At 56.1% G+C, this 27,724-nt stretch overlaps 12 protein-coding genes across 12 annotated transcripts; 6 read left to right on the top strand and 6 right to left on the bottom strand.

Moving 5' to 3' along the window:
- Window positions 1-138: 138 nt before the first annotated feature.
- CONPUDRAFT_154728 (uncharacterized protein) lies at window positions 139-559 on the bottom strand (the record flags this gene model as incomplete). The annotated part of the gene is made up of 3 exons (XM_007771407.1): window positions 139-152; window positions 214-271; window positions 326-559. The coding sequence occupies 3 exons, from the start codon at window positions 557-559 to the stop codon at window positions 139-141; spliced, it is 306 nt and encodes a 101-aa protein (XP_007769597.1).
- Window positions 560-1,036: 477 nt separating this feature from the next.
- CONPUDRAFT_166150 (protein prenylyltransferase) lies at window positions 1,037-2,366 on the top strand (the record flags this gene model as incomplete). Its single annotated transcript, XM_007771406.1, has 2 exons — window positions 1,037-1,179; window positions 1,250-2,366. Exons 1-2 carry the CDS (start codon window positions 1,112-1,114, stop codon window positions 2,364-2,366), a joined length of 1,185 nt encoding a protein of 394 aa, XP_007769596.1. The 5' UTR covers window positions 1,037-1,111.
- Window positions 2,367-2,584: 218 nt separating this feature from the next.
- CONPUDRAFT_40291 (uncharacterized protein) lies at window positions 2,585-3,415 on the bottom strand (the record flags this gene model as incomplete). The annotated part of the gene is made up of 1 exon (XM_007770788.2): window positions 2,585-3,415. A coding segment is annotated over one exon (831 nt), but the record flags the coding sequence as incomplete, so codon positions are not given.
- Window positions 3,416-4,678: 1,263 nt separating this feature from the next.
- On the bottom strand, window positions 4,679-5,305 carry CONPUDRAFT_57272 (uncharacterized protein; the record flags this gene model as incomplete). Its single annotated transcript, XM_007770839.1, has 1 exon — window positions 4,679-5,305. A coding segment is annotated over one exon (627 nt), but the record flags the coding sequence as incomplete, so codon positions are not given.
- A 3,158-nt stretch (window positions 5,306-8,463) lies between these two features.
- CONPUDRAFT_154725 (uncharacterized protein) lies at window positions 8,464-11,130 on the bottom strand (the record flags this gene model as incomplete). The annotated part of the gene is made up of 3 exons (XM_007771405.1): window positions 8,464-10,176; window positions 10,390-10,886; window positions 10,971-11,130. 3 exons carry the CDS (start codon window positions 11,128-11,130, stop codon window positions 8,464-8,466), a joined length of 2,370 nt encoding a protein of 789 aa, XP_007769595.1.
- A 457-nt stretch (window positions 11,131-11,587) lies between these two features.
- Window positions 11,588-12,151, bottom strand: CONPUDRAFT_73778 (uncharacterized protein; the record flags this gene model as incomplete). The annotated part of the gene is made up of 1 exon (XM_007770938.1): window positions 11,588-12,151. The coding sequence occupies one exon, from the start codon at window positions 12,149-12,151 to the stop codon at window positions 11,588-11,590; it is 564 nt and encodes a 187-aa protein (XP_007769128.1).
- A 1,631-nt stretch (window positions 12,152-13,782) lies between these two features.
- On the top strand, window positions 13,783-15,294 carry CONPUDRAFT_166149 (SWIB-domain-containing protein; the record flags this gene model as incomplete). Its single annotated transcript, XM_007771404.1, has 3 exons — window positions 13,783-14,744; window positions 14,904-15,098; window positions 15,173-15,294. The coding sequence occupies 3 exons, from the start codon at window positions 13,783-13,785 to the stop codon at window positions 15,192-15,194; spliced, it is 1,179 nt and encodes a 392-aa protein (XP_007769594.1). The 3' UTR covers window positions 15,195-15,294.
- A 413-nt stretch (window positions 15,295-15,707) lies between these two features.
- On the top strand, window positions 15,708-19,910 carry CONPUDRAFT_82815 (HCP-like protein). Its single transcript, XM_007771403.1, has 12 exons — window positions 15,708-15,938; window positions 16,007-16,102; window positions 16,171-16,204; window positions 16,282-16,745; window positions 16,855-17,188; window positions 17,281-17,483; window positions 17,541-18,063; window positions 18,175-18,570; window positions 18,629-18,927; window positions 18,982-19,147; window positions 19,203-19,402; window positions 19,477-19,910. The coding sequence occupies exons 4-12, from the start codon at window positions 16,734-16,736 to the stop codon at window positions 19,846-19,848; spliced, it is 2,505 nt and encodes an 834-aa protein (XP_007769593.1). The 5' UTR covers window positions 15,708-15,938; window positions 16,007-16,102; window positions 16,171-16,204; window positions 16,282-16,733; the 3' UTR covers window positions 19,849-19,910.
- A 3,195-nt stretch (window positions 19,911-23,105) lies between these two features.
- Window positions 23,106-23,464, top strand: CONPUDRAFT_154721 (uncharacterized protein; the record flags this gene model as incomplete). The annotated part of the gene is made up of 2 exons (XM_007771402.1): window positions 23,106-23,127; window positions 23,187-23,464. The coding sequence occupies 2 exons, from the start codon at window positions 23,106-23,108 to the stop codon at window positions 23,462-23,464; spliced, it is 300 nt and encodes a 99-aa protein (XP_007769592.1).
- A 60-nt stretch (window positions 23,465-23,524) lies between these two features.
- CONPUDRAFT_105792 (FAD dependent oxidoreductase) lies at window positions 23,525-25,728 on the bottom strand. The gene is made up of 8 exons (XM_007771401.1): window positions 25,601-25,728; window positions 25,323-25,492; window positions 25,167-25,263; window positions 24,680-25,099; window positions 24,526-24,625; window positions 24,222-24,454; window positions 24,069-24,165; window positions 23,525-23,984 (listed from the first exon to the last, which is right to left on the bottom strand). The coding sequence occupies exons 2-8, from the start codon at window positions 25,486-25,488 to the stop codon at window positions 23,736-23,738; spliced, it is 1,362 nt and encodes a 453-aa protein (XP_007769591.1). The 5' UTR covers window positions 25,489-25,492; window positions 25,601-25,728; the 3' UTR covers window positions 23,525-23,735.
- Window positions 25,729-25,958: 230 nt separating this feature from the next.
- Window positions 25,959-26,906, top strand: CONPUDRAFT_73774 (uncharacterized protein; the record flags this gene model as incomplete). The annotated part of the gene is made up of 4 exons (XM_007770937.1): window positions 25,959-26,048; window positions 26,107-26,359; window positions 26,413-26,696; window positions 26,757-26,906. The coding sequence occupies 4 exons, from the start codon at window positions 25,959-25,961 to the stop codon at window positions 26,904-26,906; spliced, it is 777 nt and encodes a 258-aa protein (XP_007769127.1).
- Window positions 26,907-27,131: 225 nt separating this feature from the next.
- CONPUDRAFT_105788 (uncharacterized protein) lies at window positions 27,132-27,681 on the top strand (the record flags this gene model as incomplete). Its single annotated transcript, XM_007771400.1, has 2 exons — window positions 27,132-27,188; window positions 27,253-27,681. Coding segments are annotated over exons 1-2 (447 nt in total), but the record flags the coding sequence as incomplete, so codon positions are not given.
- Window positions 27,682-27,724: the final 43 nt, after the last annotated feature.

Genomic DNA, 27,724 nt, shown 5'->3' with positions numbered 1-27,724 from the left:
CCAAGAGACAGCCAAAAGTCTACTACTGTGTCTTTGAGACACTCCTCAATCAACATATCCCAAACGAGCTCACGCCAGCCAATCTTCCTCTCCAGACTCATGTTCCTCCTGTTTTGATTCCCGAACACAACGTCCATGTCAATCGAAGGGCACTGGAAAATAAAATAGTTAGTCAAGCAGAGATAGAAAGTATTCAGTTGGCTGGCAACTCACTTGGACCTTTGAGAAATCCCGAAACACCCTGAATCGGCGGCGCGACCGCCGCAAACGACTAGTCAGACGACGATGTCGACGATCGCCGGAGGCTCCAAAAGCGCGGACTAACCTCGATGTTATAAACACGTCTGTACATGCCAAAGTAGCTCGCAACAACAGGCCCAGTGTAGGGCCGTACGTCACCCTCTGCATCGAGCTGGAGGCGTTTCGGCGTGTAGTGAGCCCTGTAGCGGACCAAGACACCGCGAGCCGCGATTCCGAAGGGGACGATGGGGATTTGAGGCAGGAGGGGAACCATCCATTCAAGTGTGTATTTGACGGCGTCGTAGAGCGACGGTAACATAACGGTGATGTCTGGGGGTGATCAGTGACCGGGGAAATATAGTGTTTGGGTTAATCAGAGATGCGGCGGACTGCAGAATAAGTATCTATAGAATGCACAGCGCTGGATAGACGTTGTGCGTGTCGCGAGACCAGCTATATTTGAGCATGGATATGCACAGCATGGGTGTTGCTAAGTATCCATCATCGGACTTGGTCGTCGTTGTGCGGGTTTAGTGCTTTACTTCAAGTTGCATTTGGGAACGCACGTTTCTCTGCGCACGTTTTTGTCTGAGTGTCGGTGATTGATCTGGGCTCAGCGATTACTTCACGATATTGGAACGAAGTTGGACGGTTCCTCGAGTTCCTTGGCAAGCTTCAAGCTGAAATCGTCGATGTCGACTAGTTCTTGTGGGAACTTGTTGTCGGACTTTGAAGTCTTAACCATAAGCTAGGGCTAGGGGCAAATAGCAAGTGTACCACTTCCCGGACCCGGGTTACCATCTCTCCACAACATCTGCAAGGGTGCGGTTCGCTAGTCCCGCACCTGCGATCCATTCTCGCTTTCGTCCACATGTCGAGTTCAGCTAACATTTCTCACCATGACGTAGAAACTCTCGCATCCCTGATCGCGTCCCAGCCGTAGGTCCGTCCTCTTGCGCATACGTGGATTGGTGAAGAGTGCGAGGGTCCTGACGAGCCCTTTGTGCAGGGAGAGCATCGAGATACTTCCCGGCGACGCGTCCGCCTGGGTACCGCCGGACTCGGAGCACCATCCGTATCTGCTTGTAGAGGGAAACCTCGGTGTGCCGCAGAAGGAGCTGTACAAGGTCTACGTGCAGGCTGTCTCCGTGTTCGCTAGGGCTAGGCGGTCGGATGCTGTCAAGGCGCTGTATTCGTGCACTGGCGCAGGGAGTCGGAGTACCTCTTCTTCAGCGATCACACCGCCGTCTCAGCGAGACACCACGCTCGCGGCCTTTGATGCGCAAGACCCCTCGATCCGAACGCTGATAGCAGCCTCGACCATCCTCGCGCTCGCCAACCCCGCACATCAAACGGCGCTCAGTGCGCGTAGACGGCTCATCTCCTCCGGCCTTATCGACGCGCGCTCCGAGCTGTGGTTCACACGCGCGGTGCTCCTCTGCGCGCGGCACTGTGCAAAGGAGGCGGGGCTGTGGTTCCACCGGCGGTGGGTCCTCGCGCGGGTGCATGGGTGCGATTTTGGGGAGGATGGCGCCCGTTCGGAGAAGATGGGGACGATGGAGATGGCGGATGTGAAGAGAGAGCTGGAGATGGCGGGGAGAGCGTGCGAGGTGTATCCGCGGAACTATTTTGCGTGGATGCATCGAGTTGTGTGTGTGCGTCTTGTGCTTTCTTCGCTCCGCGCGGGGTCTGAGCACGCGGGAGGAGGTCGGGGTGTCGAGTTCGTCCAGGGCGAGATGAGGGACGTGCGGGCGTGGATTGATGTGCATGTGGGGGATTATAGTGCCGTGCATCATCTCGTGTCGGTTTTGCGGGCTATTTTGCTGGATGAGGGGTTCGATGCTGGGGCTGTCGAGGTGGGGAAGCGAGAACTGGAGATGGCGGTGGAGCACTCAGGGGGCTTGGTGCGTGCTTACCCGGGGCACGAGGCATTGTGGATGTATGTGCGGGCCGTGTATGCGTTGGCGCTGGAGGTGGACATGTCCCCAGGGAGCCTGGAGGATGCAACAGTAGATCTGCTTGCGTCCAGTGGTGATCACAGTGAGGAAACGGCGTGGAATGCAGGTCAGTTTGGGAAGTGGAAGGAGGTGTTTGTGCGGAAGGGTGGCTCTGGGATAATGCCGTAGTGTATTCTTAGTGTTTATTTTTTTTTTTTTTTTTGGTGGAACGGGGGATGCCGAGATGGTGGGAAGCGAGTCAGTCACGAGTCACTACCGATATCTCAGCCGTTTAGGGGCAGGCGAGGCACCTGCGAGGGCGGGGAATCAAAGCGAGAAGACAAAAAACCAATGGATCCGTACGGGAGAAATGCATTAACGCACGCCACTAAGTGGCAGTGTGGGGCTCACCTGTTCCTGCCCGGAGGGCGACGACAGGTAATACCCACTAAAACTCCGGTATCGTGGATCCAGTTGTCCGAGAGCCCATCTTCGTTGAGCAAGGCGCCACTCCAGGTTTGGAGGACCAGCTTATCTTTGATAGCTCGAGGGCCGAAGCGGCGTCTGTTGGTCAGGAGTGTATCTAGGGTAAGCCTTTGATTTAGTCGGCGTATCCAGCGGTGTTCCACCTCTAGCGGGGGGTGTGCTTCCGGGGGGTTCTGGTGCATATTATGGATCCTCTCACAGCGGAGCTTCCAGATCAGGTGGGCGGACTCGGATACAACAATCTTGAAGAGGCGCGAGGCGCCCGTGAGTTTCTTCCCCTTAGGGTTACGGAAGATGACAAGACCACAGCCCAGGATCAGTCCGTATGACAATTCGGGCCAAGTTATGCCTTTCAAGTCACAGAGTGCTTTCGCCAGGGCCCACACGGTTTTGATGGGAGCAAGGGAGCTATGACAGTCCAGAAGTATGTGTTCCATGGACTCGATCCCCTCACGGCAGAGGGGGCAGCGGGCGCGGTAGGCCATGTTGGGAATCGCCTCCCAGTGGGTGCCCAACCTATAACCGTCATGCAACGATTTGAACTTGAAGCCGTTCGTCGTTACTGGCATGTCCGCGTCACGAGTCGATCGCCAAATATCCTCGGTGAGTGGCGGATCACCATTGATTTCTGCCACAGCGTGCCGCGTTCGGGCGACTTGCACGTCCGTGCGGGTGCGGCGAGCTGGACGGTTATTTTCTTGGATGACCCGATAGAAGATTCGTTGGGATCCAGCCCCAAGTGGCATGCCCAGCAGCGAAGTGTGGGCAGGCGCGGTGGGCTCGAAGGTGGAGTCGTGGGGCAGGAGGGCTGCGTCGTGAGCGAGGTCGGCGGCCGCTTTGGTGGCAGCGGTGTCGTCGTTGTGTTTACTCTGCTGAATGAGGGTGGCCGCCCTGCGGGCCCTCAACAGGGCTACCATTGTCCGCATTGTTCTCCTCTCGTCTGCCGCAAGGGACAGCCAGAAGGTATGCTCTTCGGGGAATAGCCGGGAGGTGAGCAGTTCGAACAGGTGTTTCGAGCTGATAACCAGGAGTGCAGGCCTATACTCACTTACGGCGGTAAGGGCAAGGAGTATCGACCGTGCCTCACCTAGGAAGGACGATGTTTCCGTGGAGGTGGTCCGGTACCTAAATTCAGGTCCGCCGGAGCCACCAACAAGGGCTCCCCCAGAAATGATGACGTCCCCATCTGCCCGTAGGGAACAGAGGTTCGAGGAGTAGATGGGTGAGCAAAGGCGCAGGTCGCGTACAACCCTGTGTGTGGCATTGGGCCAGTGGCCCATGAAGCGGTTTTGGCCTGCAAAGATCCTGATCTCGGGGCGAGGGGGGGACTGTGGTCCTTCCTCAGCGAGGAACACCATGATGTTCCTGCCGACGGATGTCACCTCTTGGTCGGACGGGATGGCCCTTTCAGGGGGCGGACTCGCCGGGTTCCACTTGCTCGGGAGGTTAGCCAATAGTCTTTGGGCGAGGTTGCGGCACTTGGCTGGGTCGTCACATTGGTCCGTGTCACGGTTATGCGTACACGCTCGACATGTGCAGAAAAGGGAGTCCCTGTGGTCCGTTGGTGTATCTCTTAGCCAGCTCGCCACATCCCCTACGGTGGCGAGCCCGTGGTTCATTCGGAGGCATCTGGACGTCGGCGTGTTGTTCTTTTGTCTGTCGCGGGCAGTGTTGGCAAGGTGGTACCACATTGGCACACGGAGTTTAGTGGCGAGGCCAATGGTGTGGTGGTCGACAGTTAGGTGGTATTTTTTAGCCACCTTCACCAGGCGTCGCAGGAAGGGGGGCAGTTTGTTGGTGGACACCTCCCATGACTGGTAAGGGAACGCAATTCGCGCGGAGGGGGGTATTCTGGGTTGACTCTTGGGGCATCGGTTGATGATATGCATTGCAAAGTATGTCCATGTCTCGGGGGTGTCGGAGGGTGCAAGTAGTCTCCGCAGCCAGTTCAGGTCAGTGGAGACGTTTCGGTGGGGGAGATTCACCACATTCTTTCCGCCATATTTATGCTTAGCTTGCAGGGTAGGCGCGTTTATGGTTGAGCGGCCTGCGTTATCCCACGCGAATTGGCGTGTGAGGAGGGATAGCTCGTCTTCTACCGACTTGGGCATACCTTGCGCGTTGGTGAGATATTGAGTCTTTCCACAGACGAACCATTGGATGAGAATACTCCGTCCCTCCATAGTGGGGTGTAAGCGGTCCCAGCGTTCTAAGCTTTCTTTAATGTCATCGATGACGGGAGACCATATCGCTGCCTGGTCTATGCCATTCCCCATCCAGGCTCCGAGGATACGGACCGCAGAGCCGTCCTTCGCAATACGGATGGACGGCGGGAGAGGTTGTTGCGACGGGGCCAGGCAGCGGGTTTCTTCAACCTCTTTTCTGTGGACTGGTGAGCCGATAGGGATCACTTCGGTTTTGTTGACGTTGAACTTGGCCCCAGAGGCGTGACACCACAGGTCCAGTAGGGATTGGAGGGTCACGAAGTCATCTTCCTTCCGTAGGTATACTGTCGTATCGTCCGCAAACATTGACACGATGACTCGTTCGGCCATGTCTGGGACATCGTAGCCTCGGAGCTCCGATTGACGAAGCAGGGCAGCAAGGGGCTCGATCGCTACATTGAAGAGGAGGCATGACATAGCGTCGCCCTGTCGAACTCCGCGAGTTATCTTGAACATATCGCTCATGAATCCATTGATCATGATGGAGGTCTCAGCATGGCTATAGAGGGAGCGAACGAGGGCTATGAAGGATGCAGGGAAGCCGTAGGCCTTTAGGACGTCAAATAGGTACTGATGTGAGATCTTGTTGTAGGCCTTCTCTTGGTCTAGGGCGATGACGGAGCCATTGGCTTCCTCCATTTCTGCGTATGACATTATCATCTCAGTGAGTTTTGTTTGGGCGGAAATACTTCGCCCGGGGATGAACCCCGCTTGGTCTTTATGGATAATTGTTGGCGACACCTTCGCCAGTCTCAGGGCAAGTGCCTTAGTCAAAATCTTGTAGTCACTATTGAGTAGTGTAATGGGTCGGTAGTTAGCGATGTCGGAACGGTCATTTTTCTTATAGAGCGGGCACATCCATCCGTCAGACAGGCCCGATGACTCGTCAACTCCATTCTCCTCAATATCGTTATATACGGCTGTGAGGGCGGCTGCGATGTTGAAGGGCGCAGCTTTCCGCTCGCTCTGGGACATGAGGGCCCATGCTGTCGGGGATGGGCTACTCGCTGCTAGTTTTTTCCACAGTTCGTACGGGAGGCCATCGGTCCCGGCCGCCTTTCCGTTGGGGAGCTGTTTGATGAGGGACGCGATCTCGGATTCGGTAATCCGGGATCCCAGCAGGTCTTGATCCTCCTGCGTGAGCGTGACATTAATGCAGGGCCGGATACTTTCAAAGGCTTCACGTTGGCGGGCGGGATTCGCTAGGTCTTTCGACTGCAGAGTCTCGTGGTATTCCCTCGCTAGGTTTGCCATACCGGCTGTATCAGATACTAATATTGGTGGGGAGGAATCGGGGATCCTGAGTTCTGTGATCGTGTCTCGTGGCTTGCTGGCTTTACCGAGTTTAGCCCAGCGTTTGCTGCCCGCTTTCTCTTTCTCCACGTGGAACCCTGCGTCCATTGAGTCAAAGTCTCGCTGGAAGCGGGTCCGGACGACATCGTCCAGCCTGGCCTGTAGTTCAGAAGTGATGAGCTTTTTGTCGTGTTCGTCCAGGGTACCGTCATTACATACGAGCCGTATCTTCCCTTTCAGCGTATTCGCTTTGCGCTCCATGGCTGGGATGCGTTTCTTTGCCTCGCCTCGTAGGAAGGCGATAACTTTGGTTTTGAAGTCGCGTAGGGCCGTCTGCGGCGTCTTCAGGTCTCCTCGGCCGCCCGAGGCGCAGTCGGCAAGTTCTTCCTCGAATCCTTTGCCGAGTTTGTCGATTTCTCGGAGGATACGTTTGTCTTCGGCAAGGAACAGCGGTAACGTCCACCGGCCTCTGCCGATATAGGGTAGGTCTTGTGTGGAGAGCCGCGCCGACACCAGTTGGTGGTCCGTATGGATACCGGGGGGGTTGATGTCCCAATCGCGGGAGAAGGGGAGGAATGAGCTTCTTACATATATGCGGTCTATGCGGGATTTACTACCACCTTGTCGCTGGGATTGCGAGAAGGTGTACGATAGGGTAGTGGGAGCGGTGTCTCTCCAGCCATCGCGAAGGCCAAGTGCGAGCTTGAGTTTACGGAGGGAGTGCACCGCGGATGTACTATCCTCGCGGGCTGGGAGTCTGTCGAGAGGGTCTTCGACGAGGTTGAAGTCGCCCAGCAGGACGTCGGGGCGGTCGAGCCTGTCGGTGTTGTTTGTGAGGCGGTCGAGGATCGAAGTCCAGAAGTCGTCTTGCAGGGGGTCGCCGGCTGTTGGGGCGTATATCGCCAGTATCACCAAGGAGTGAGGCCCGTGCCAGGGTAGCTTCACATGTAGAGCCCGGCCAGGGACGATTACGGTGGCGCAGAGTTTATCGGTTCTGAGAACATGTTTATTAAATGCCAACGCGACGCCGCCTACGTTATGGTTGGACGGTGACGCGGTTCCTACGATATGCATGGAGTTACGGTATCGGTCGTTCAGGTCTGAGATGTCAGTGTCGGATGCGTGAGTTTCCTGGAGGGCCAGCACACCTAAGCGTCTTTCGCGTACCAGTTTGCTAATCCCTCGCCACTTGTCCTTCCCATCGTGAAAGCGGCCTCTCATATTGAGAGAGCCGATGGGCGTGCTGGCGCGGACAGGTGCCTTAGATGCTTTACGGTCGGTTGGCCGATTGGGAAGAGGGGGAGCTGAGGTGCGGGAGCCCCTAGCATGGGTGTGGACTGTCGTGGGGGGAGCTACGTTCGGATTTCGCGTGCGTGAGGAGGCTTCCGGGGGCGTCTGTAGAGCGCCAGGTAGGGCGGATGGCGCGTCTGGTTGCGGAGTTGTGGCCAGATGGGTTGAGATCGGGGGGCGGGGCGATGCTCGCTGTGCGTCGCGCGGGGGCGAGGCTGGGTGCTGGGGTGGTACCCGGCCAAGTGTAGTAGTAGGCGATGGGAGCCGTGGGGGCGATGCCCGGGGAGGAGATAATGGGGAACGTACCAGGAGAGTAGCAGGGGTGTCTTCCGGGATTGGTGCAGTGTTGTGATTGGATTTGAGGGAGGTCGAGTCTTGATGAGGTGTGGAGGATCTTGAGATGTCCTTGGTCGGCAGGGTTCTCATGTCGGGAGGGTCCAGGGCCGTGTCATGGTCTTGAGGAGGGAATCTGTCGGAAAGGTTAGTAGCAACCTGCGTGGCAGGCTCGGGCGTAGAGGAGACAAGAGTTATTGGTTGAGATGGATAGTTATTTGCAGCCTATGGGTACCGGCCTCTCCTCAGCCACAGGATATGGAGGTCGAGCCGCGTTAACCTACGCGGCGGAGTTGGGCCAAATCGACTCGGAGACCACCTTTAACCCGTGAGGGGGAGTCCAGTGGTTCGTCGTCGCCTTTCGGTCACGCATGACCACGGCGGGCCCTACCTGAATAGGTACTCCGTTTATTACAGTATTATTTCGTCCGAGGCTTTCCTGTCCGCCGAAGCGTCAGTAAATGTGGGCCTCCATTGACGTTACCTTTACTCAACCGCCGGGCTTGTCGGGCACCGGTTGCTCTTCCTCACAAGGGCATGGTCAAGGGGGCGCAAAGTTTATACGAATGAGTGACTACAGTTAGATGTAAGGAGCGTGGTTATGGATAGTGCGTGGAGCGAGTATCAGTCATAGGGTAGTTGAAAATATAGTGAGTGTGTTAGAGGCGGCGGTTACGACCCTTCCCACCTCTGCCCTTGCCATTTCCCGTCCTGGCATTCCCCGTCTTGGTTGCCGTCGATGCCGGCGCGGGAGCGCTCGGTCCCGCTGATATGAACATGCCGGTCGCGGCTGCAGAGTCCTGGGCGCGTTGGGGGCCAAGCCATCCGGGTGCGAGGGGGAATGGGCACAGCCCGGTCGGATGGTCGAAGCTTCGGCAGAAGGTGCAGATGAACTGGCGGGTCCCTGTTCGGAAGGACCCGCGCCCGAAGAAGGTCGAGGTGAAGACGGTGGTCCGGATGATGGAGGTCCAGCCCTGGAAGTCCAGGACCGAGAGATCAGGGAGGTCATGGCAGATTACGTTGAAGACGACCAGGGGTTTGCCACCTTCGCCGAAGATGCGCACGGCGGTGATCGTGATCGAGTCGACGACGCGGGTGTAAGCCTGTGGGTCGGGAAGGTGCATGTGCTCTTCGAGATAGACGGCGGCCTCTTGATTGGCCCGGAGAAAGAATTTGATCTCGGCCAGGGCCGAGGAGACTTCGTCCGGGTCCGCGCCAAGCGCGAAACCCTCCACCGTGCCAAGGTATCCGGGGCGTCTCGGGGTCCAGGGAACGAAGAAGAGAGTGATCTCCTTGGTGCACAGAACGCGCTGGCAGAGGAGGACTTGAATCATCCATTTGCGCGGGAGGTTCAGCATATAGCAATGCGGGAAGGGGTGGCGACCGTTGGAAGGAGTGTTGGTGGCCGGGGTCGGGACGCCGATCATGACTTCCTTCCCAACCATTCCGAGTCGGCCCGCGACTGCTTGACGCGAGAGGGCGACTGTTCGTGTCGCGTTCTCCTCGTACCGGGGGTTGGACGTATAGAACCACACTTTGTTGCCATGGAGTCCATCCCATACCTTGACCTGGTCGACGTCTTGACCGTGCGATGGAAGGTAGCCAAGGTACGTGATCGCCCAGCCCTCGGGGGGCTCCGAGGTATAGATCGTGCCCCCAGGGGCCATGTGGGTCAGGGGGGGCTCGACTTCGTCGCCCTCGAGAATGTGGTAGTCCTCAGGGCCAGGGGAGGTCGCGTCGGAGATGTTCATCATGGGGGAGTCGACAAGGATTCCGGCGGCGGTGAAGGGGCGCTTCGACATAGAGTGGTCAGGGAGGGGTTCCTCCTTCACCTGGACCGCGAGCGGGTGACCGGTAGCCGCGTTGGCAGCAGATGATAACAGGTGAGTAGGCCTCGCAGGAGACACGACCGAGGTACCAAGGTAGACGATCGCAGGGGTGGCGTGAACGTCTGGGTGGGTGGTGTGGGCCAGGGCGAGTTCAGGGGAAGAAGGAGGCGCAGCCGGAGTGGGCAAGTCGAGGTTGGTGGGATCGCCTTCTCCGAGGGCTAGGAGGGGTGCGAAGCGGTTGGCCGAGTCGGCGACGTTGTCGGTGATGGACAGTACCACGCCGTTGACGATGGCTTCCGGCGCCGGTTGCGCTCTCCTAGCCCCTCTCAGTGGGCGGATGGTAGCGGTGGTCCTTGCGACTCCGCTGGCAGGCTGTACGGGAAGGGTGTTAGGGACAATCATGGGACATAAGGAGGGGGTGCTAACCGCGACGTTCTCGCCCTCAAGCGTAGACGACCGCGCCTTCTTGGCAGCGATGAGGTCGTCGTCGATTGGTGAGGTGGGCACGGCGTCTGCTGCCAGCGTCGATCCAGTGGACGAGGTCTGCGAGGCCTTTCATTTCTTGGGGAGGGACGCGGGAGCCATGAAGGAAAGAGGGTGTATGGTCTGATGGTTGACGATAGATTTCAAAGGGAGTGGGGGGAAGTCTTCTAGACTGCTGGAGTGGGACATGTTGGATACCGACTAGGAGGGCGTGTCTTTATACTTGAAGAGGTTCGGTGGCGTCTAGTGCACGTTCCGCTAGAATCATCGTACCAGACGGTCCGCGGCAAGGGTCGTTGTGTGAGACTGTGTGGCGTAGGCAGAGACGTCCCCGTAGGTTGGATAGTGGTGTCGTGACCATGATCGTGCTGTGAGGATGTTCATAGGTGATGACGGAGGGGGGTGAGTTCCAGGAGATGGTGAGATGATGGGCTTCGTTCCTGGACTAGTGGTATCTCCGTAGGGGGAGGACCGGGTGTAGGTTATACGGAGGGCAGGTGGCCGTCTGGGGAGTGGCGAGAGTAGTGTACGAGGTGAGCGGGCGTGGGCCGGCGTCAGCCAGAGCTGTATTGAGGGCGTCGCCAGGTCGTCGGTCTGGCCGTCGCGCTCTATGAGGGTGAGGTACTCGTGCCCGGACGAGCAGGGGAGAGTAGTGCCCACCAGGTAGGAGGGTCTGTGCGGGTTGTGTCCAAGGTGTATGCGGATGTCAGGGGGGCGTTGGGCCGGCGCGTAGTATCTGCAGTGGCCCTGTGGCTGTCCAAATGTTGGGGCTGATACAGAGGGTGGCGGTATGGGAGTTAGTCCCGAGAGCACGGTGGGGGGTGCAGGAGGATGGGTGGGTCAGAGGAAGTTACGAGAAGGTGGGCGGGAGCGCGGAGTGGCGGCGGAGTCGCTCCTGGGTTTGGTGCACGGCCTCCCACGTATGTGGAGGTCGTGTGTAGTGCGTATATTGAGATACGTATTGGGACTCACCGTCGCGCTAGTGCAAAGTAGGCATGGGCGTTCGGGGCTCATGGTCGTTCCTTGTGTCGTAAGGTCGTTGCTTCGGGGTTTCAAATAGAGAGCCGGGTTCGGCATTGTCCGGCGGTGATGGATCGCTCAGGTGCGGCAATGCGGCGGGACCATCTGGGTTTATTGAGAGGCTACGGTACATACATCAGCAGCGTGTGGTAAGGAGGCAGCAAGAGTAGGTTCGCAGGACCCGTATTGGTCCAGTGTGCCGTTAGGTAATGAAGAGGGTTTATAGTAAGGGAGGGGGCCCAGCCCGGTGTTTAGTTAGTGTTAGATTGGTCCATTTACTAAGGGAGGTGTGGCGGAGGCGCGGGCGCAGGTGTACGTAAGAAACGAGCGTTAATAGATGGGTAGTAGTAGTGTCCAGCACCGCGTATGTAGGGTGATGTTATCTATGGGCTGGTATGGGACGGTAGTGAGAGGTGGGCGGAGAATGAGTGGGGGGTGGCTTACTGTCACTTCAGGCGGACAGCGCTGTGGGTGTTCCATGGATAGACCCTTCCCAGAGAAAGGTCGGCGATCCGTAGTCGACTTCCTGACTATAGTCGATGTTGGGCCATACGATCTTGCTGACAAGGAGGGAGAAGCGTAGTGCGCGTGTCCATTTGATGTCCGAGGTCGTCGGCGTATAAAAGAAGTTTTTGACCGCAAGGACCACCGGGCCGGGGGTAACCGGCTCCGCGAGGAATGGGATGGGGTTAGGGGCAAAGGTCTCTGCCCGTTCCACCAGAAAGTATGACCAGTATTGGTCTGCGTTCACCACGGTGGTGGCATAGCCACTGAAGAGGGGGCGTGCAATCCTCCTGTTGCTTGCGTAGGGGTCGATTGTCTCGTAGAATGCGGTGAGATGCCTGCCAACCTCAAATGTGGTGCCGTCGATGGTGCTGTAGTCTCTGAGGTAGAAGAGGGGGAGGGTGCGTAGTCCAACTCTTGTCGTCGTCGGCGTGTCTACTTTGCGGACATTGACAATAACGCCCATGGCTAGGTACTGGGGGCGCAAGTGGTTCGGCGGAGCGCAGTGCATGTTGGAGGGTGGTATTGGGGGTCAACTCTGAAGGTGAGCGGTCAAGGAGGGACATGAGTGACGTTAAATACGACATAGCAGAGCGGAAATCGGAGAGTAGCGAAGGTTAGGCGGACCAGAACATAACGTAACGTATGTCGGCCCAATTTCTATGTTGGGCAGTGTCGTCACCACCGGATTGGTTTCTGTCGGGTCTCCAGAGGGGGTGGCGACAAAGCCCCAGCGATAGGCTGGGAGGCTGGCTGGTGGGCCAGTATGGTTTACAAGAGACGGGGAGGTCGGGGAAGTTGTCTCCCACAGTAATTAGCGGGGGATGTGAAAAACTGAGCTTCTGATCAATGATCAGTGGGGACGGGGATGGGACTCCGCGTGTGAGTTGGCGGGATATGTCTGAGGCAGCAGGTCGGCCGAGTATCATCGGGGGAGTGTTATACTTCGCTACCCGAGGGTGTTTTCCAACGGGGCCACGGTCTTGTAGTAGCTGACCACCGCACTGTCTGCGTTGTGGTATTCGCAGGGATAGAGAGGGTAGTGGTTGCATGTGTCTATGTCGGCGGTCGCGCAGCAGGCAAGGGCGGATTTGGACTTGGTCCTAGTGTGGTTGTGAGTATCGCCGGCTGGGGAGGGGGTTGGATTGCTGTAATGTTTAGGGCATCACCGTCGGCAGAGGCGACGGCTGCAGCGTATTGCCTGAGGGCGATGTGGGAGGTGCGCATAGGGTTGCGATACTCAGCTCACGGGCGGTCACCACCGTTCGCGATGGCAATTTAAACGGTGGGTTGGGCTCAGGTCATTACCAATTACATTCGTGCGTACGTGTATTCATCCTGTATGTCGCTTGGGGGACTCGGGTTCAGCTCAGAGCCTAGTTGCGATGAACGACACAGTACGCACTCTCGTGCGTACGTGGCGGGTGCTCTTTTTGAAAAGAGACGCCCACCCTGTACATGGTGGTACAGGTCCAAGACCCCCCCCTATTCTTAGTGTTTAGTGTGTCTGATAGACGTGTGTTGATAGCGTGGGCGTGTCATAATAACATAGCCCGGAGATCTCGGAGCGCCCGTTAATATGTCAGGGGTGTGTTTATATGTATTTGTGATGTAGGCCGCAGTGTTTGTGGGGTGGTCGCGTTTGGATTTACTTGACCGATTGCTTCATTCATTGAAGCACTCCAAAGTAAGCCTTCCGTCTCTCTGTCCCTCCGACCCACTCGTCCAATGTCCCATCCGTAGCCTGAACGCTCACACTCACACCAGGTGCTCGAGAATAACTGTAGGTCGTTGCTCACCTGACGCGGTCTTAGCTGTCTCAGTTGCAACGCACGTCGCAAGCGCTGAAACGTCGGGAGGTCCACCCACCGACGCACCGATCCGACGACTCCGTGATACGTGACATCCGAGCGGGCCTTGTTGCATAAAGCAAACTCGCCTGTGCAATCTTGCCTTGAACACTTCTACCTGACGCCCACGACGACGCACGGGCCTGACGTGAGCTCGCCCCATCGTTTGTTTTCTCCTTGTCCGGTGACCGACTCCGCCGCCCCTCCCTTGTCCCACGCCCCCCGTCACACCGACAGCCTTCCGTCTCCGCCTCGTATTCCATATCTCTAGCCGACGTTCAAGAACTCACAAATGGCCCAATCGTCTCCTTTCCCTATGCCCGTGTTCGCCGGCGACACTAACACGCCCGTCCCCATGCCCGTCTTTGCCGGCGACACCACCGTTCCCGCGCCCGCGCACCCCGCACCCGCGCTCGCGCCCACGCCCGCACCCTCCACACCCGCGCCTGTCTCATCTACCCCCACCTCCTCCCACGAACCCTCCTCCACCCCCGCCCCCGCCCCCGCCGCAGGGCACGGCCCGACCGCGCCATTCGACGCGCGCGCGCTTGAGCCCGCGATCTACGCCATCCTGAGCGCGCCCTCGGTCGACCTGAGCACGATCAGCGCGAAGCGTGTGCGCAAGACGCTGAGGGAGAAGGACGCGGCGCTGGACGAGCCTGTGCGTGCGCACCGCGAGGCGGTGGATGCGGTTATTGCGGAGGTGTATGGGCGGGTTAGTGCTGCTGCTGCTGCTACCGCTGCGAATGCGGCGGTGGCGGCGGGTGGTGTGGTTGAGAAGAAGGAAGAGGAGGGGAGCGAGGTTGGGGGGAAGAGGAAGAGGGGGGAGGGGGTGGAGGGGGAGGGGGAGTTTGCTGAGGAGGATGGGGGTGAGGGCGAGGATGGGGAGGATGGGGAAGAGGACGCTGAAGAGGAGGAGGAGGAAAAGCCACCGAAGAAGAAATCGCACAAGGCGACACCCAAGTCGAAGCTCGAGGAGGCAGATGCGGCGCTCGCGCGCCAGCTGTCGTCGCAGCTCAATGCGCGCTCGACGCGGCACTCGTCCTCGCGCGCGGGCTCGGCGAACGGCGGGGCGAAGAAGGGCGGAGGGGCGGCAGCGAAGAAGGGCGGGAGGGCGAAGAAGAGCGCGGCGACGGTGGATGATTCGGATGGGGATGGGGATGAAGGAGGAGCAGGGGCAGGGAGGAAGAAGAAGCGGAAGGGGGCAAAAGGGGGCGGGGCGAAGGGGGGTTTCGCGAAGGAGTATATGCTTAGGTGGGTCTTTGTTGTTTTAATTCGCTGAACATGTCCCTGCTCTTCTATGCGGATCGATATCCCCTCTGCACCGTGTTTCCCCCTCTTTCCGCATTCTTGCTTCCTATCGTACGCCCGCTTGCTGACCACCTCGACCCCCGCTGCCCGTGCCTTTCGCAGCGAACCGCTCTCGATCCTCGTCGCCGCGCCCAAGATGTCACGCCCGCAGGTGGTGAGCAAGCTATGGGAGTACATCAAGGCGCACGAGCTGCAGAACGCGTCGAACCGGCGCGAGATCCTGTGCGACGCGACGATGCGCGCCGTGTTCGCGTGCGACAAGATCGACATGTTCACGATGAACAAGAAGCTGGGGCAGTGCGTTTCCCCCTTTCCTCCCATTCAGGGACTCTTGCTGACATCGCCGACTGTTGTTTGCGATTTGCGAGCAGGCACCTGCACGAGGACCAGTGACGATGTTGGGTGTCAGCGTTTTAATACCGTGGTAAGATGAGATACTGGACGGGACATACACGTTGAAGGTAGTTTCTGAATATATGCGATTTTTCCCTGCACACGAGTCGTTGTTTTATCTTAATATTCGCAGATTATTCTAGCTTTTACGCTGAACTCCGCGGGTGTCTAAAGAGTGATCGTGGCTTTGTTGTTGTCTTAGTTAGCTACGATGAATTTGCCTTTCCTAGTGCCTTTGATTTCTCTTTTCCCCCCTTCTGCTCGTTTGTGTGTTCAGTGCGTGCCAAGGAGGTGTAGAATAGCTCGAAAGATAGGCTCGGGCTGTGGACATAATGAGATAGGGGCTTTCGGCACGGCACGTGGCCCCGGTCACAGCGTTTCGGGCGACGTGTCCATCCGGCGCGTTGACGTCTTTACGTTCCACTTTCTTGTGCTGTAGCCGCCCGCGCATATTCTTCCTTCCTTCTCTTGACGCATTCAAACGCTATTCGACAACATCTCAGGGAACGACTGCGGCTGTATGCGCTGTGATTGAGGGCTGTTTACTTTTACTCTAACCAAGTGGAACAAGAAAGTCTCATCTGCCGGGAAGACTAATTGACAATGGCACGAACGAATCGCGGGCGGGGGCGATGTGCGCGCAAGGCGACGTTTCTGGCGTTTGGGTTTGCGGTACTTGCTGCTTCTGCGTCTGCGGCTTCTGCGTCGCATGATTCGGGTGCAGGGGCGAGTGTGGATACGAGTGTGAGTGTTCCTTCGCTGTGTGCTTCACTATCGAGGGAACTCACGGGAGAAATGCGTGGGTTTGATAGTTGAGCCCGAGCGAGGTGAAGACAGAGACGGGAACGGGGACGGGCACGGAGACGGCTTATTCGTTCTCGAGCGCCAAGGGTCGCGCTGTGGTCAATGTGAGCTGTCTCTGCTTGTATGTTATATGTTGTGGGACATGCTTATAAACGTCGTTGACTTTCTATAGACGCAAAATTCAGAAGATGCGCAAGCCGCTGAAGGTACCGTCTTCCCCTTCCCTCCTCTTCACTTTCACACTTACTCGCGTCTCACGCATCTGCTCTTGAACAACACCCAGCCGCCCGCGCATACCGCACCGCCCTTCTCACGCTCGCGAACCTGACCGCGCACCCACCGCCGTACACCGCCGACCCGTCGTACGGCTCTGCACCGGACCAGCACGCGCCCTCGCTCCTCTCCCTCGTCGGCGACACGCTCGTCGGCACCGGCGCGGGTGGGGCGCACGGGTACGACGAGGGCCAGGGCCCGTTCGGGAGCGCGATTAGGATCGCGAAGAAGCTGGGCACGCAGGTGAAGAACGTGTACAGTGCGCCCGGCAGGGCTGTTTCGAGTTTGTTAGGTGGCGGGGGCGCCGGTGGAAGTGGGGGTGGGAGCGGGGAGGGGGGGAGGTTGTGGGGGCGCGGCGCGGCGGGGAGGGACGAGGATGCGCAGAGGAAGGCGGTGAAGGTGTTGGATCTGCTGCAGCATGCGGCTGAGCTTGGGAGTGTGGATGCGGTGTATGTGCTTGGGATGGTGTCGCTCGTGAGTGTCTTTGTGGTGTCTCTCTTTCGTTTCTCTTTCGTTTCTCCGCTTTCGCTCGTTCTTTCTTCGTGATGGTGTACATTGTCGGTGCTAACACGCACGCGCACAGTTCCCGCCCAACTTCCACTTCCCCTCCGACCCCGTGCTTGCTTTCTCCTCCTTCGCCACGCACGCAGCAGCGACCGGCAACGGCACGTCGCACGCCTACCTCGGCTTCCTACATGCCACCGGCTACGGCGGTGCCTCCTCTTCCGCGGGCTCTTCGTCCTCAGCTGGGAGCCCAAGTATCGACCAGGCACGCGCACTGCTGCACTACACGTTTGGCGCGCACGCGGGCGACGCAGGCGCCCAGGCCGCGCTTGGGTACCGGTATACGGCCGGGATAGGCGCGCAGAGCGACTGTAAGCGGAGTTTGGAGTGGTGGGAAGGGGCTGCTGAGCATGGTGCGTGCTGTGTTGCTTGCTGCTGTGTGCGTATATATAAAAGGCTCATGTTTGGATCGTGCTGTGGTGTTCGCCCTTTTCTGCGTCTGCAGCTTATGCGGCGTTCTTGGATGGTCCACCTGGCGGGCGGACGCTTCCGCTGACTGCGACCCGGTTGTCGGATTTGGATGGGGGCGTGTATGGGCCGGGCGCGAGTGTTGCGAGTGCGGGTATGAATGTGCTGAGGCCGGCGGTGAAGGCTGGGTTGGCGCAGGCGGCGGGGGAGACGTGGGAGGACGTTATGGAATATTACATCGTGCGCTCTCTTTCCTCTCCTCCCATTCCACATCCACTAACCACCCATACCGGACAGTTCAACGCCGACCGCGGCGAGCTCGACTTCGCGTACAAGCTCGGGCGCATATATTACCAAGGCTCGATCTACTACACGCCCGGCGGCATCGCGTCGGGCGCCGAGGGCGTCGGGCGCATCCCGCAGGACTATAACAAGGCACTGCACTACTTCTTCCTCGTCGCGCGCACGGTCTGGCCGCGCGACCCGCTCGCGAATCCGCTGAGCGCGCATATGGCGCCGAGCGCGGGGTTCAAGGTCGAGGGCGTGACGCAGCCCGGGTGGGCGCACCGCGCTGCGGCGTACCTGGGCAGGATGTATCTGAGGGGCGAGGGGGTGAGGCAGAGTAATGAGATGGCGATGATGTGGTTTGAGAGGGGGGTGGAGTATGATGATCGGGAGTGTGCGAATATGCTGGGGGTGATGTGGAGGGACGGGCTGGTGCCGGGGAGGAAGGATCCGGTGAAGGCGCAAGGGTATTTTGCGAAGGCGGCGGGGCAGGAGTTGGCGGAGGCGCAGGTGAATGTGGCGAAGCTGTATTATCGTGAGTTTTTCATCGTCGCTCGCTCATCCCGCCACAGCGAGAATGAGTGGTGGCATTTTTGTTGGACACTCGACGGGATGCTGATTATGTCTCCCTTTTTTTACCTTGCAGAGCGCGGTGAGTACAAGCTCGCCGCGACCGCGTTCGACACTGCGGTCCGCTACGGTTCTCCATTCGAGGCGCCATTTTACCTCGGCAAGCTCTTCGCGCACTCGTTCTATGAGTACGACGCGGCGGGGCACATCGACGTTGCGCGTGAGACGTGCGAGAGTGCGCGGGCATTCTTCAAGAATGTCGCCGAGCGCGGTACGTTTGCGGACGCGGACGCGCTCAACCCCGGCGAAGTGTATGGCATCGGTCCCAGCGGTGATATTCTGGGCGAGGCCGAGGAGCTGTGGGCGAGCGGGACGGAAAGAGGGAGGGAGCAGGCGATGCTGAGGTGGTGGCTCGCGGCGGAGAGGGGGAGCGAGATTGCGCAGAATAATCTGGCGTATGTGCTTGATCAGGGTGCGTATCGGGTGTCGTGTCGTCTGCTTTTCTGGTGCTCATTACGTTTGCTGGACAGATAAATCGCTGCTCCGCAACGCTCGTCCAGCCACGTCTCCCACCCTTGGTGGCTCGCCGAACGAGAGCGCACGGGTTGCGCTTACGCAGTGGACACGCAGCGCCGGCCAGCGAAATATCGACGCGCTCGTCAAGGTCGGAGACTACTATTACCACGGTCTCGGGCTGCAGGGCGAGGAGCCGGAGAAGGTTCGCTTCGAGAAGGCCGCGCTGTATTATCACGACGCGGCGGATAAAGCGAGCGCGCTGGCGATGTGGAATCTGGGCTGGATGTACGAAAATGGTGTTGGGGTGCCTCAAGTAAGTTGCACGGTGCTGCGTTACGACCGGACAATGTTGACGGCGGGTCGATAGGACTTCCATCTTGCGAAACGGCATTATGACCAAGCGCTTGCGACGAACAGCGAGGCGTATCTCCCTGTGATGCTTTCGAATGCCAAGCTCTATGCTCGTAGCCTGTGGCTGACCATTCGTGGTGGTGGCGAGAGCACGAATCTCTTCCTTGGAGAAGAAAAACTCAGTACGCGTCCCTTGATCTCGCCATAGCTCTATATCAGTGACTGACATTATTACAGTCGAAGCGGCACACGACGAGCACGAAAAGGCCGAGGCAGACAAACGCGCCCAGCGCGAGCAGCAGCAACGCCAAGCTCAAGAGCTCCTCGAGGATGAAGACACCGGCAGCGGGTGGTATATGGGTAAAGCGCGCGACGACTTCCACAAGCGCCGGCGCCAGGGTGTCGGGATGCCGCAAGAAGATCAAGATCCCATCGAGGTGCGTTTACTCTTTGCATTCGGGTTTTTCTCGGAATAACTCAACTAATCACGCAAACGCAACAATGTACACAGTACGCGCGCGAACACCGTCAAGCGCTCGCAGACGAACTCGACTACGGGCCCGAGGACTACTTCGACGGCGCGCTGCGCGGGGGGTACCGCGACGAGCATGGGAACGCGCAGGAGTTCGGCGTGGACGACGAGCTCGGGGAGACGATCCTGCTCGTGCTGCTGTGCGTGAGCGTGAGCGTGCTGATCTGGATACGCGCACGGCTCGTCGAGCGGGCGCGGCAGCAGCAGCAGCTGCTGCAGGCGCACGCTGCACAGGCGCATGGGCATGCAAATGAGACGGAGGAGCAGAGGAGGGAGCGGGAGCGGAGGCAGTTTGGGGTGTTTCCGCCTGAGGGGGATCCGGCGCGGGGAGAGTGGAATATTCTGCGATAGTGGGTAGTGTATAGAACGAAGTTGATTGGGATTCTGTTATTATCTGGTTTTATTTCTTATTCGCCCTTGACTCCCGCTGAGTAGACTCCCGCCACGGAAAAACGCGGTAGAGCAATATCAGATGTCTGATAAGGTGGCTCTGGGACAATCATTCTTAACTGTGATAGAAGCAACAAAGGTGGCCGAACAACGTTGGGCGAGGCTTCTTAATCTTAGGGACTCACGAAGACCCTAGGTGAACGCCTGGACCTACAGCTTTACTAGTCTTTACCCTGAATTCGACAAGAAAGGCTAGCATGCTGTGGCGATCAGCCCTGCGCGGCCGCATCCTATATTGCAGCTAGTTTACACGGAACCTTTGCAGACCATGTCCGCTTCAAAGGGTTTCCAAGGTCTTGCCTGACCCTTGATCATACTCACAACGGCTGTTTCATTCTTAGCTGTACAATGCCTGTCCACAATAGTTTTTAATACGTCCTCATCCGTATCAAAGAACATTCCATTCTCACAGCAAGGTCCCGACCTTTTGGTCGAGAGCCTGAAGATGTTGTATCTTTTGCTCTTTATTTATTGTATTTGTATTGTGTTTTGCTAAAAGCAGGATTTTGTCAATAGGCCTGATGCGATGGCAAGTTAGTTTCCTCCCGAAAGATCTCTTTGAGTAATGCAAGCTTGGCTTTGACTCAATGACACAGAACAAATGGTCTTCGCGTTTGTCAAGCACCACATTCCGTCGCTTTCCTCCCTTTGTAGACTATCAAGCCTCATACTTTACTCTGGTCTATGAAACAGGAGGCGGATGTTCATGCAAACCGAGAGCATTATATTTGTACAGCTTGAGTAGCAGAGTCTTCTCAGGCGTGTAATCGCTTTCCATTGTCATAGGGAACGTCTTACCTTGAAACCTTATTGGCGGTGCAGCTCACTAGATCACCTATTCATTGACAATTATTTGAATCAAGATTCACTCGCCTTTCTTCGTGAACTCATTGTAATTATGATGCTCCCGGGTTTCTTTAAATCCGTCCGAGTACTGCAGAGAGACATCAGCAGATACATAACACTTAAATGCTATACTTAGCCACGTGAATTTGCTGTAATCACCAGAACAAAGGTCTGTTCCATGATACATCCTTGTTACGTGCTGTGCTTGTAAGCGTCTTATCCTTCATTTCATGATAACGCTTGATCCGACGGCAATAAATTTCATGAGGACATGCACCCAAAACTTATGAATGTGATTACCATTATCAGTGACCTTGGACTAGCAGACACAGTCGAGGCCTCTAAACCCTAGTAAGGCACTCGATCCGGCCTATCTCAGTCGCACAGCGAGCTCAGCATGTGCCACATCAACTCACCCCTCGGATATCCAAGGATCAATAACCAGTTTTATGACCTGACTTGACAAGTCCCTCAAGAAATACTCTGATCAACAACTCGAACCTTGAAGATTACGCTTAGGGTATGCATTCCAGGAAGTCGCTTGAACCTAATCTGTTCATGCAGTGTATCAGAGTCATTGGCGGATTTATGAATTGCATGGGACACTCTTCGGGCTTGGGTATATAACAGGGTTCAAAACCGATGGAGCTCCCCAACCCTTCAACTTATCCCATCGGCCTGCCTGCAAATACGGTCTGCCATGTCTTTAACTAGCCAACAGGGCGGTCTTGCTCGCTTCTTTTCCGTTTGCCTTTATCTGATGCCCATCATCGTACATCAGGTTAAAAGGTACATTTGTACCGTTGAAGACTGCGGAGCATCTTTCAAGCAATCAAGGGATGCTAGAAGCCACATTGAAGGCGCACAGTGCGTACCTTCGCTGCTTGACGGTCGTTCTTAAACGATCGACGTCAACTTGAACTCGTAGCTTGGGTTGGAGGCGCTTTCAGTGCAACCTTTGCCCCTATTGCTCGTGTGACGAGTCAGCCATGCGACGACACTGCAAGCGTATTCATCAGAGAGCGCCTGATGAAATCCAAGGAAGGCCTTGGACCGTAGCCAATGTTGCTGGTGATTGCACTGTCAATTTTTTTTTCAAAGCCGTGCTCAAGCTCACAATAAGAAACAGAAGTATGGAGGTGGTGGTGCTTTGACAGAAACAACATGTTCAGCTCCACGTTGTAAGATGAAATGCCTTTGTGGCAGAATGCATAACGGTCGGACTACGTCTTGAAGAAGGAATCCCATGCAATTTTCTCCCGCTCCGGCGGGACTAGATGTGCATTGCAGGCTTGCTTCGGCATCGCGTACCGCAATATCATCATGTCTGTTAGCGCTACAAATAAGAAAAAAACGAGCTCGTTTTCTTGTTTTTGGTTTGATATGTTTACACGCGCCTCGGTTTTTCGTAAATGGCTTCTGCCAAGTGAAACCGGACCGAAAGTGAAGTTGCCCGGATATATCCGTAAGCCCCTAGAGGCCACATAGGCGCTCGGGAGGGAGCGGCCGACCGCGGACGAACCTAATCTTGTACCATTTGCGCGGACAGCGCCGTCCACACCAGAGTCCCTGTACATCATGATGCATGAGTTGCTGTAGCCTGTGAGGGAGCCTATCATAAGCCTTTAAGCTGCTTATGAAGGTTTCAGTACGCTCGCGACTCCCACGGGTTGTTCAGCACGTTGACTACACAAGTGCTGTCCGCAAAGTCCACATACTATCAATCAAGACCACGTGTATTCGCGATGCGGACAGTGCCCTAGCCGGAAAAACTCTGGGCGGACGAGCGCGGATGAAGCCGTCGTTGGACACATATCGTAGGTGCGATGGCGGACGGGTGCGGACATGTCCTCTTCTTAATGTGACATGGACGTAGGACTCTCTGTATATATACAGGCATGTATGTATCCACGGAAAGAGCACCAGCAGCCAGTGTGCAGTTCAAGATATTATAGCTTATTCAGACATGCCTCCTCAACGCCAAGTGGTTCGTTCAATACTTCTCACTGGATTATCTATAATCTGAGCTGACTTCGTCCAGGGCGCGAAATTTCAATGTGTACATCCAAAATGTGAGGAACAATCAGAGCCGACACTCTTCGCCAGAAGTAGAGATGCGAAAGTGCATATTGAAGGAGTACAGTAAGCGTACCTTGGCAATAAATTTATCACCCTCTGATGTACCATTCGTCAGTCTTAAGTACCAACGATATCAGTGTCTTAAATGTACGTACAGAAGTGCAGATCCGTCGGCAATCAGCAGACACTGCCAGAACATACATAAATATCGGACTAAGAGTGAGCAGAGAGCTATGTGGGAAGAAGATATACCAAGTAAGTGGAGCGTGTTCTTCTCATTCGTTGCTAATTAATGATTATCCGGGACCTTGCAGACGAATTAAAAGAAGAGTGGAGGATGTATCTTACGACCATCGCGCAGCAGCGCAGTCCGACCGAGGATAACCCTCTTCAGGCCCATTCGTTCACGGATGGCGAGTGTTACGCATACCAAGAAGATCCGAACCGAAATCGGTACCTTCATGCTTATAACAGCAATCAGCAGGTCTTTCAGTGGGCGAACCGAGAATATCAACTCTGGGTTGACAACGCGTACCGCGCCCAGATCGGTGCTTCTGCGGATCGCGGGTGTCGAAGCTTTTTGCAGCATTGATTGTATGTTTATTGTGATTCTGTCCTTGAGAACGCACGTATGCGATGTGAATGATTACATGTAGATTCTGTATGATCGTCTATGCACCAATCAGTATAACATGTATATAGAGAGAGAAATTCAAGATCGTGATCCCTTCGGAAATCTCCTCGCATTCTCGGTCCGACAACACATATCACCTCAAACCTCTTCCGGGTAAGACCGTACTCGCATCATTCCGAAGTCACGTCTATCACCCCCCACACCTAAAGACAATGAAAAATCAGAAACACTACCACTGGATCAAACCCGGACACCCGAGAGTAGAGATAAGCAAGTACAAAACTTCCCACATACCAGCAAGATCCCGGGCGCCCCACAACTGAGTGACGTCCAACTCCTGAGGCAACACAGCGTAGTATGCGGCGCGATCGCTATTTCCCGGGACGATGCCACGGTCTACGGCAAATCGCGCTTTCGTGGCGTCGTCGAGCTTATGTTCGAGCGCGTCTGCGACGATCGCGCCTATTGTCGGAAGGAACTAGTGGATTGTGAGAATCAGCATAAGCATGCAAGTTCCAAGTAAGGAGGAACATGGATCGGGGATCACAGAAAGGGCACAGACCTTGAACCCGTGGCCACTTCCTCCGGTAGCCAGCACAAGGCCAGCATCGTTCGGGTAGTAGCCGATGACCCAGTTTCCATCAGGTGAGTCAGTGTACCTAGCTCAGCCGCAGATCAACAACACGACCTTTGCATGGGTAACCCGCCGTCTCACCAGCACATGCGCGTGTTCAAAAACGGCTTCTTGGCCAGCTCGGGATACACCTCTGCGAGGTACATCCGGAGCTGCTTCGCGGCCGTTGCAGGTATGCGCAGCCCGTCTTCGTTGTGCGAGAGCACAGTGCGCGGGGTGGATATCGCGCGTTGGTCGTCAGCGTGCGAAGGCACGATCGAGTTCGTGTAGCCTGCACTGTGTATCGCGAATTTGACGACGCCTTGGCTGGTTGGCTGAAGCGCAGCCACGGACAGATGAGTTCGCCTTTTGGCATCTGGGGTGATAGGTGGTAAAGAGAGCTCACAGGAAACACATAGAAACCCGTTCTGAAGTCGAGTGTGACGGGGCAGTCCTTGTAATGTAAGAATTCCTCTGGTTCAAGTTGGACGGTGGCTACAGTTTGGCTGGTGCGATTGTCAGTGCTAGGGAGGGTGCATTTGAGACTGACAGTCGCTTACCCAGCAGCTAGGCACCGCTCGTCGAGCTTTAACTCGGGCACAGCGGACGAGGACCAGGCGCCCAGAGCAAGTACAACGACATCCGCACGGTAGGTTGTTCCATCTGAACAGATAACACCACTTGTCCTGCCTCCATCTTTGACCAGAGAGGTGACTGTCTTCCCGGGTGTCACATTCGCGCCGAGCGATTTAACTTTATCCAGAGCTATCTTGACGGCGCGTTCGGCTTCGGCCCAGCCACCTATTTTGTTGAAGAAGCCAGAGGCACTACTGAGCGTACCTAGCGAAGATGACTCCCGTAAGGCCGACGGATACCTCTCACAGACAGAGACAGAGTCGGGCAGAGGGCTGTTGATATCGATGTCGTTGAGATAAGACGTGTCTCGCTGATAGTCGGTGCATAGAGTAACGGCACCCGATCTTTGAAGGTCATTAAACGGCGCGTGTCAGCAATCCAAGTGAGAACACGCGTGAAGGAAGAACGTACTCATGATAGCACCCATCCCATTCACCGCTCTTCCACGCGCTAATCGCTTCTCGGGCCAACTTCGTGTAGAAGATATCGTTGTAGCATGACCTTACAACTAAGTGAAGAGCGCATACATGAGCTAAGTAGTCGTTTGGATGGACTGTGGATGCTTACTCTTATTGATATCTGTGCTAGCAGCATCCTGCGCTGGCAGGTGCTCCGCCCGGTCAAGTATAGTCACGTCTTTGTATCCACGGCGAAGTAGATGCAAAGCAGTAGACAGTCCATAACATCCTGCACCCACGATCAATACGCTCCGCGACGTAGGTTCACCAGACATGATGCTGTTGGAAAGATGATAAGATCGGCAGGATCGGGATCCGACGGGCGTTGAAACGGATACTTTAGTGGTCCTCGCGGCAGTAACACTATGAGCATGTACTGGGGCTTACCGAACGAAGTTGCAGCGATGACAATGATCGTTTCACACTCGCTGACAGTGTCCACTGGTTATCTCTGGAAAGTCTGCTCTCCATGGCTGTCATCTTCAAAGGGCTCGCCTTACGCGTGGTGGTCGTCGCGCAGGAGAATGCAGGAGTGGCAAGGCATCGGATAAATCGTTCCGAACCGAGGACGCTAGTATTTCAAACTCCGCCGTCATCAGCCACTTTGACAGCCGTCGGAACGTGGTTTGTTTTGCTTCTTCGCTTCAATCGCGCTTACCAGCAAAACGTGAAAACAGGCCTCCGTGATGTTCATTTCCCCCCACACTCATTCTTACGTCCTACCACCGTTGCAGTTGGGCTAGTCATGGTCTATATCGATGCTTCCCATCGTCACCCCTGGTATCCCCACAACACCACTCAAGGGATTTGCGGCGAGCGTTACGGCAACTCCATGGTAAATCCTGTTCTCTCTTCTAAGCATAATAAAAAACACAACACGCGTTCTCGTACAGCCCTTCGCGTCCACTTCCTTTGGTCTTCCCCACACATGCTTCGAAGACGTCATCCTCGTCCCGCTTGCTTCCTGGATATTCCTCATCATCTTCGCACTTTCGTTCCTTCGTCGAGGTGGATCTGGGCCGGCCAGGACACTTCATAGAATAAGATATCGAAGCGGAAAGCCGGGGTGGTCGGGACGATGGTCCAAGACAGCGACAGGTCTCTCAATCTTATACTCTTTCCTCGTAGCCGCCACGTTACTCATGAGTAAGTCATGTCGTCTCCTTGTCATCCTCCGCTCTCTGAGCCTGATTCAATAGATGTCCTTGAGGTTGTCCGCCTCCGCCTTGCAGCCCGCGGCGCAGGACTGCTGTACTTCTCGCTCATAGTGCTCCTCCTCGTCCTCGTGTACATGCATATCCCGCTCCCGTACAAGCAAAGACTACCTCTGCGGGTCGCCTTTTTCACATTCTTCACGCTCTCCCTTGTGTTTACAAGCGTGAAGCTCGCGACGCTCGAAAAGCTCGCCAACATTGAGCCACGCACGGGGACTGAATATCTTAACTCGGATCAGCGCATTGATGTAGAGACATACTTGGGTCTGGTATGTATTCTCCGCTTCGCCCTTGATATGACGGACGCTCATGTCTGCTCATCTGAACAGTACGCGGTCGAGTTCCTTGTGGAGAGTTACCGCCTACTACAGCTCATACGGAGATCACTTGAGCCTGAACAATCTGAGCAACAAGAAAAACGAGAAGGCCAAGCTGCAGATTGCGATGCAGAACGCGAAGGAGCATCCGGTGAAGATTAGGGCTGTCGGTTCGACATTCATGTTTACCCTATGATACCCGACATCTCAAAATGTTCAGTTGTTTCCCTTCCAATACCGCAAATTGACACGTTTGATACGTATTGTAAATGCTCAAGGTGTGGCCCTTGTCGAGGTGATAAAAATAGCCGAGCGTCTATGTAGGTGTCTCAGCTTCCTATGCGCTCGGCGATGGCCGTTTTGTCAACACGGTATGCTGTAACGTACGCTGTGCCTCTTGCCGACGCCCGACACGAACAGTCGCCATGTCAGACAGCTCTCGCAGTACGCTATTCGTTTCTCTTGCTTAATGATCGCAGCCTCCACTCACCTCCGCATCTGTTTACAGACCCACCTCTACCTTGGGGCAATCAAACAGTATGGCAGCAGCTAGCTCACGAGTGTGCTCAAGGCGCCATCTATGATTCAAACGAGCGGTATCCGCATTCCCGATGTCTTACAGGAACCAGAGTTGTGCTTCTCCAAACTATCAAGGAACTCGTCGACACCGAGGATCGCAAGATAGTGTGGATCTCGGGTGAATCTGGTTCGGGCAAGTCCACTGTAGCGCATACACTCGCGGATAAACTTCGGGAGGAGGGCAGGCTTGCGTGTACGTTCTTTTTCTCGAGAAAGCATACCAAGCGGAGCACCTTCGACCATGTCCTCCTCACCTTCGCATATCAGCTGGGTCTCCATCACCCTCGAGCCAAGGAGATCATTGTCAAAGCCATAACAGACGACCCTGCCTTGCTCTCCCCTGAGAAATCTCGCCACGATATCATGGAATCTCTCGTGGTCCCGCCTTTGAAACAGTTGGC

Source organism: Coniophora puteana (genome assembly GCF_000271625.1).
Source record: "Coniophora puteana RWD-64-598 SS2 unplaced genomic scaffold CONPUscaffold_7, whole genome shotgun sequence".
Classification (NCBI taxonomy): Eukaryota; Fungi; Basidiomycota; class Agaricomycetes; order Boletales; family Coniophoraceae; genus Coniophora; species Coniophora puteana.
This window is presented reverse-complemented; position numbering and strand designations above follow the sequence as displayed.

Bases quoted from the DNA above. Each gene is read 5' to 3' on its own strand.
- CONPUDRAFT_82815 (XM_007771403.1), top strand. The intron at 17,484-17,540 runs GTGCGCTCTCTT...CATACCGGACAG, and splicing joins ACGTTATGGAATATTACATC to TTCAACGCCGACCGCGGCGA. The intron at 18,064-18,174 runs GTGAGTTTTTCA...TTTACCTTGCAG, and splicing joins TGTGGCGAAGCTGTATTATC to AGCGCGGTGAGTACAAGCTC.
- CONPUDRAFT_105792 (XM_007771401.1), bottom strand. From the start codon at position 25,488: ATGTCTGGTGAACCTACGTCGCGGAGCGTATTGATCGTGGGTGCAGGA. The intron at 25,264-25,322 runs GTAAGCATCCAC...CTCTTCACTTAG, and splicing joins TAGCACAGATATCAATAAGA to TTGTAAGGTCATGCTACAAC. The intron at 24,626-24,679 runs GTAAGCGACTGT...CAATCGCACCAG, and splicing joins GAGCGGTGCCTAGCTGCTGG to CCAAACTGTAGCCACCGTCC.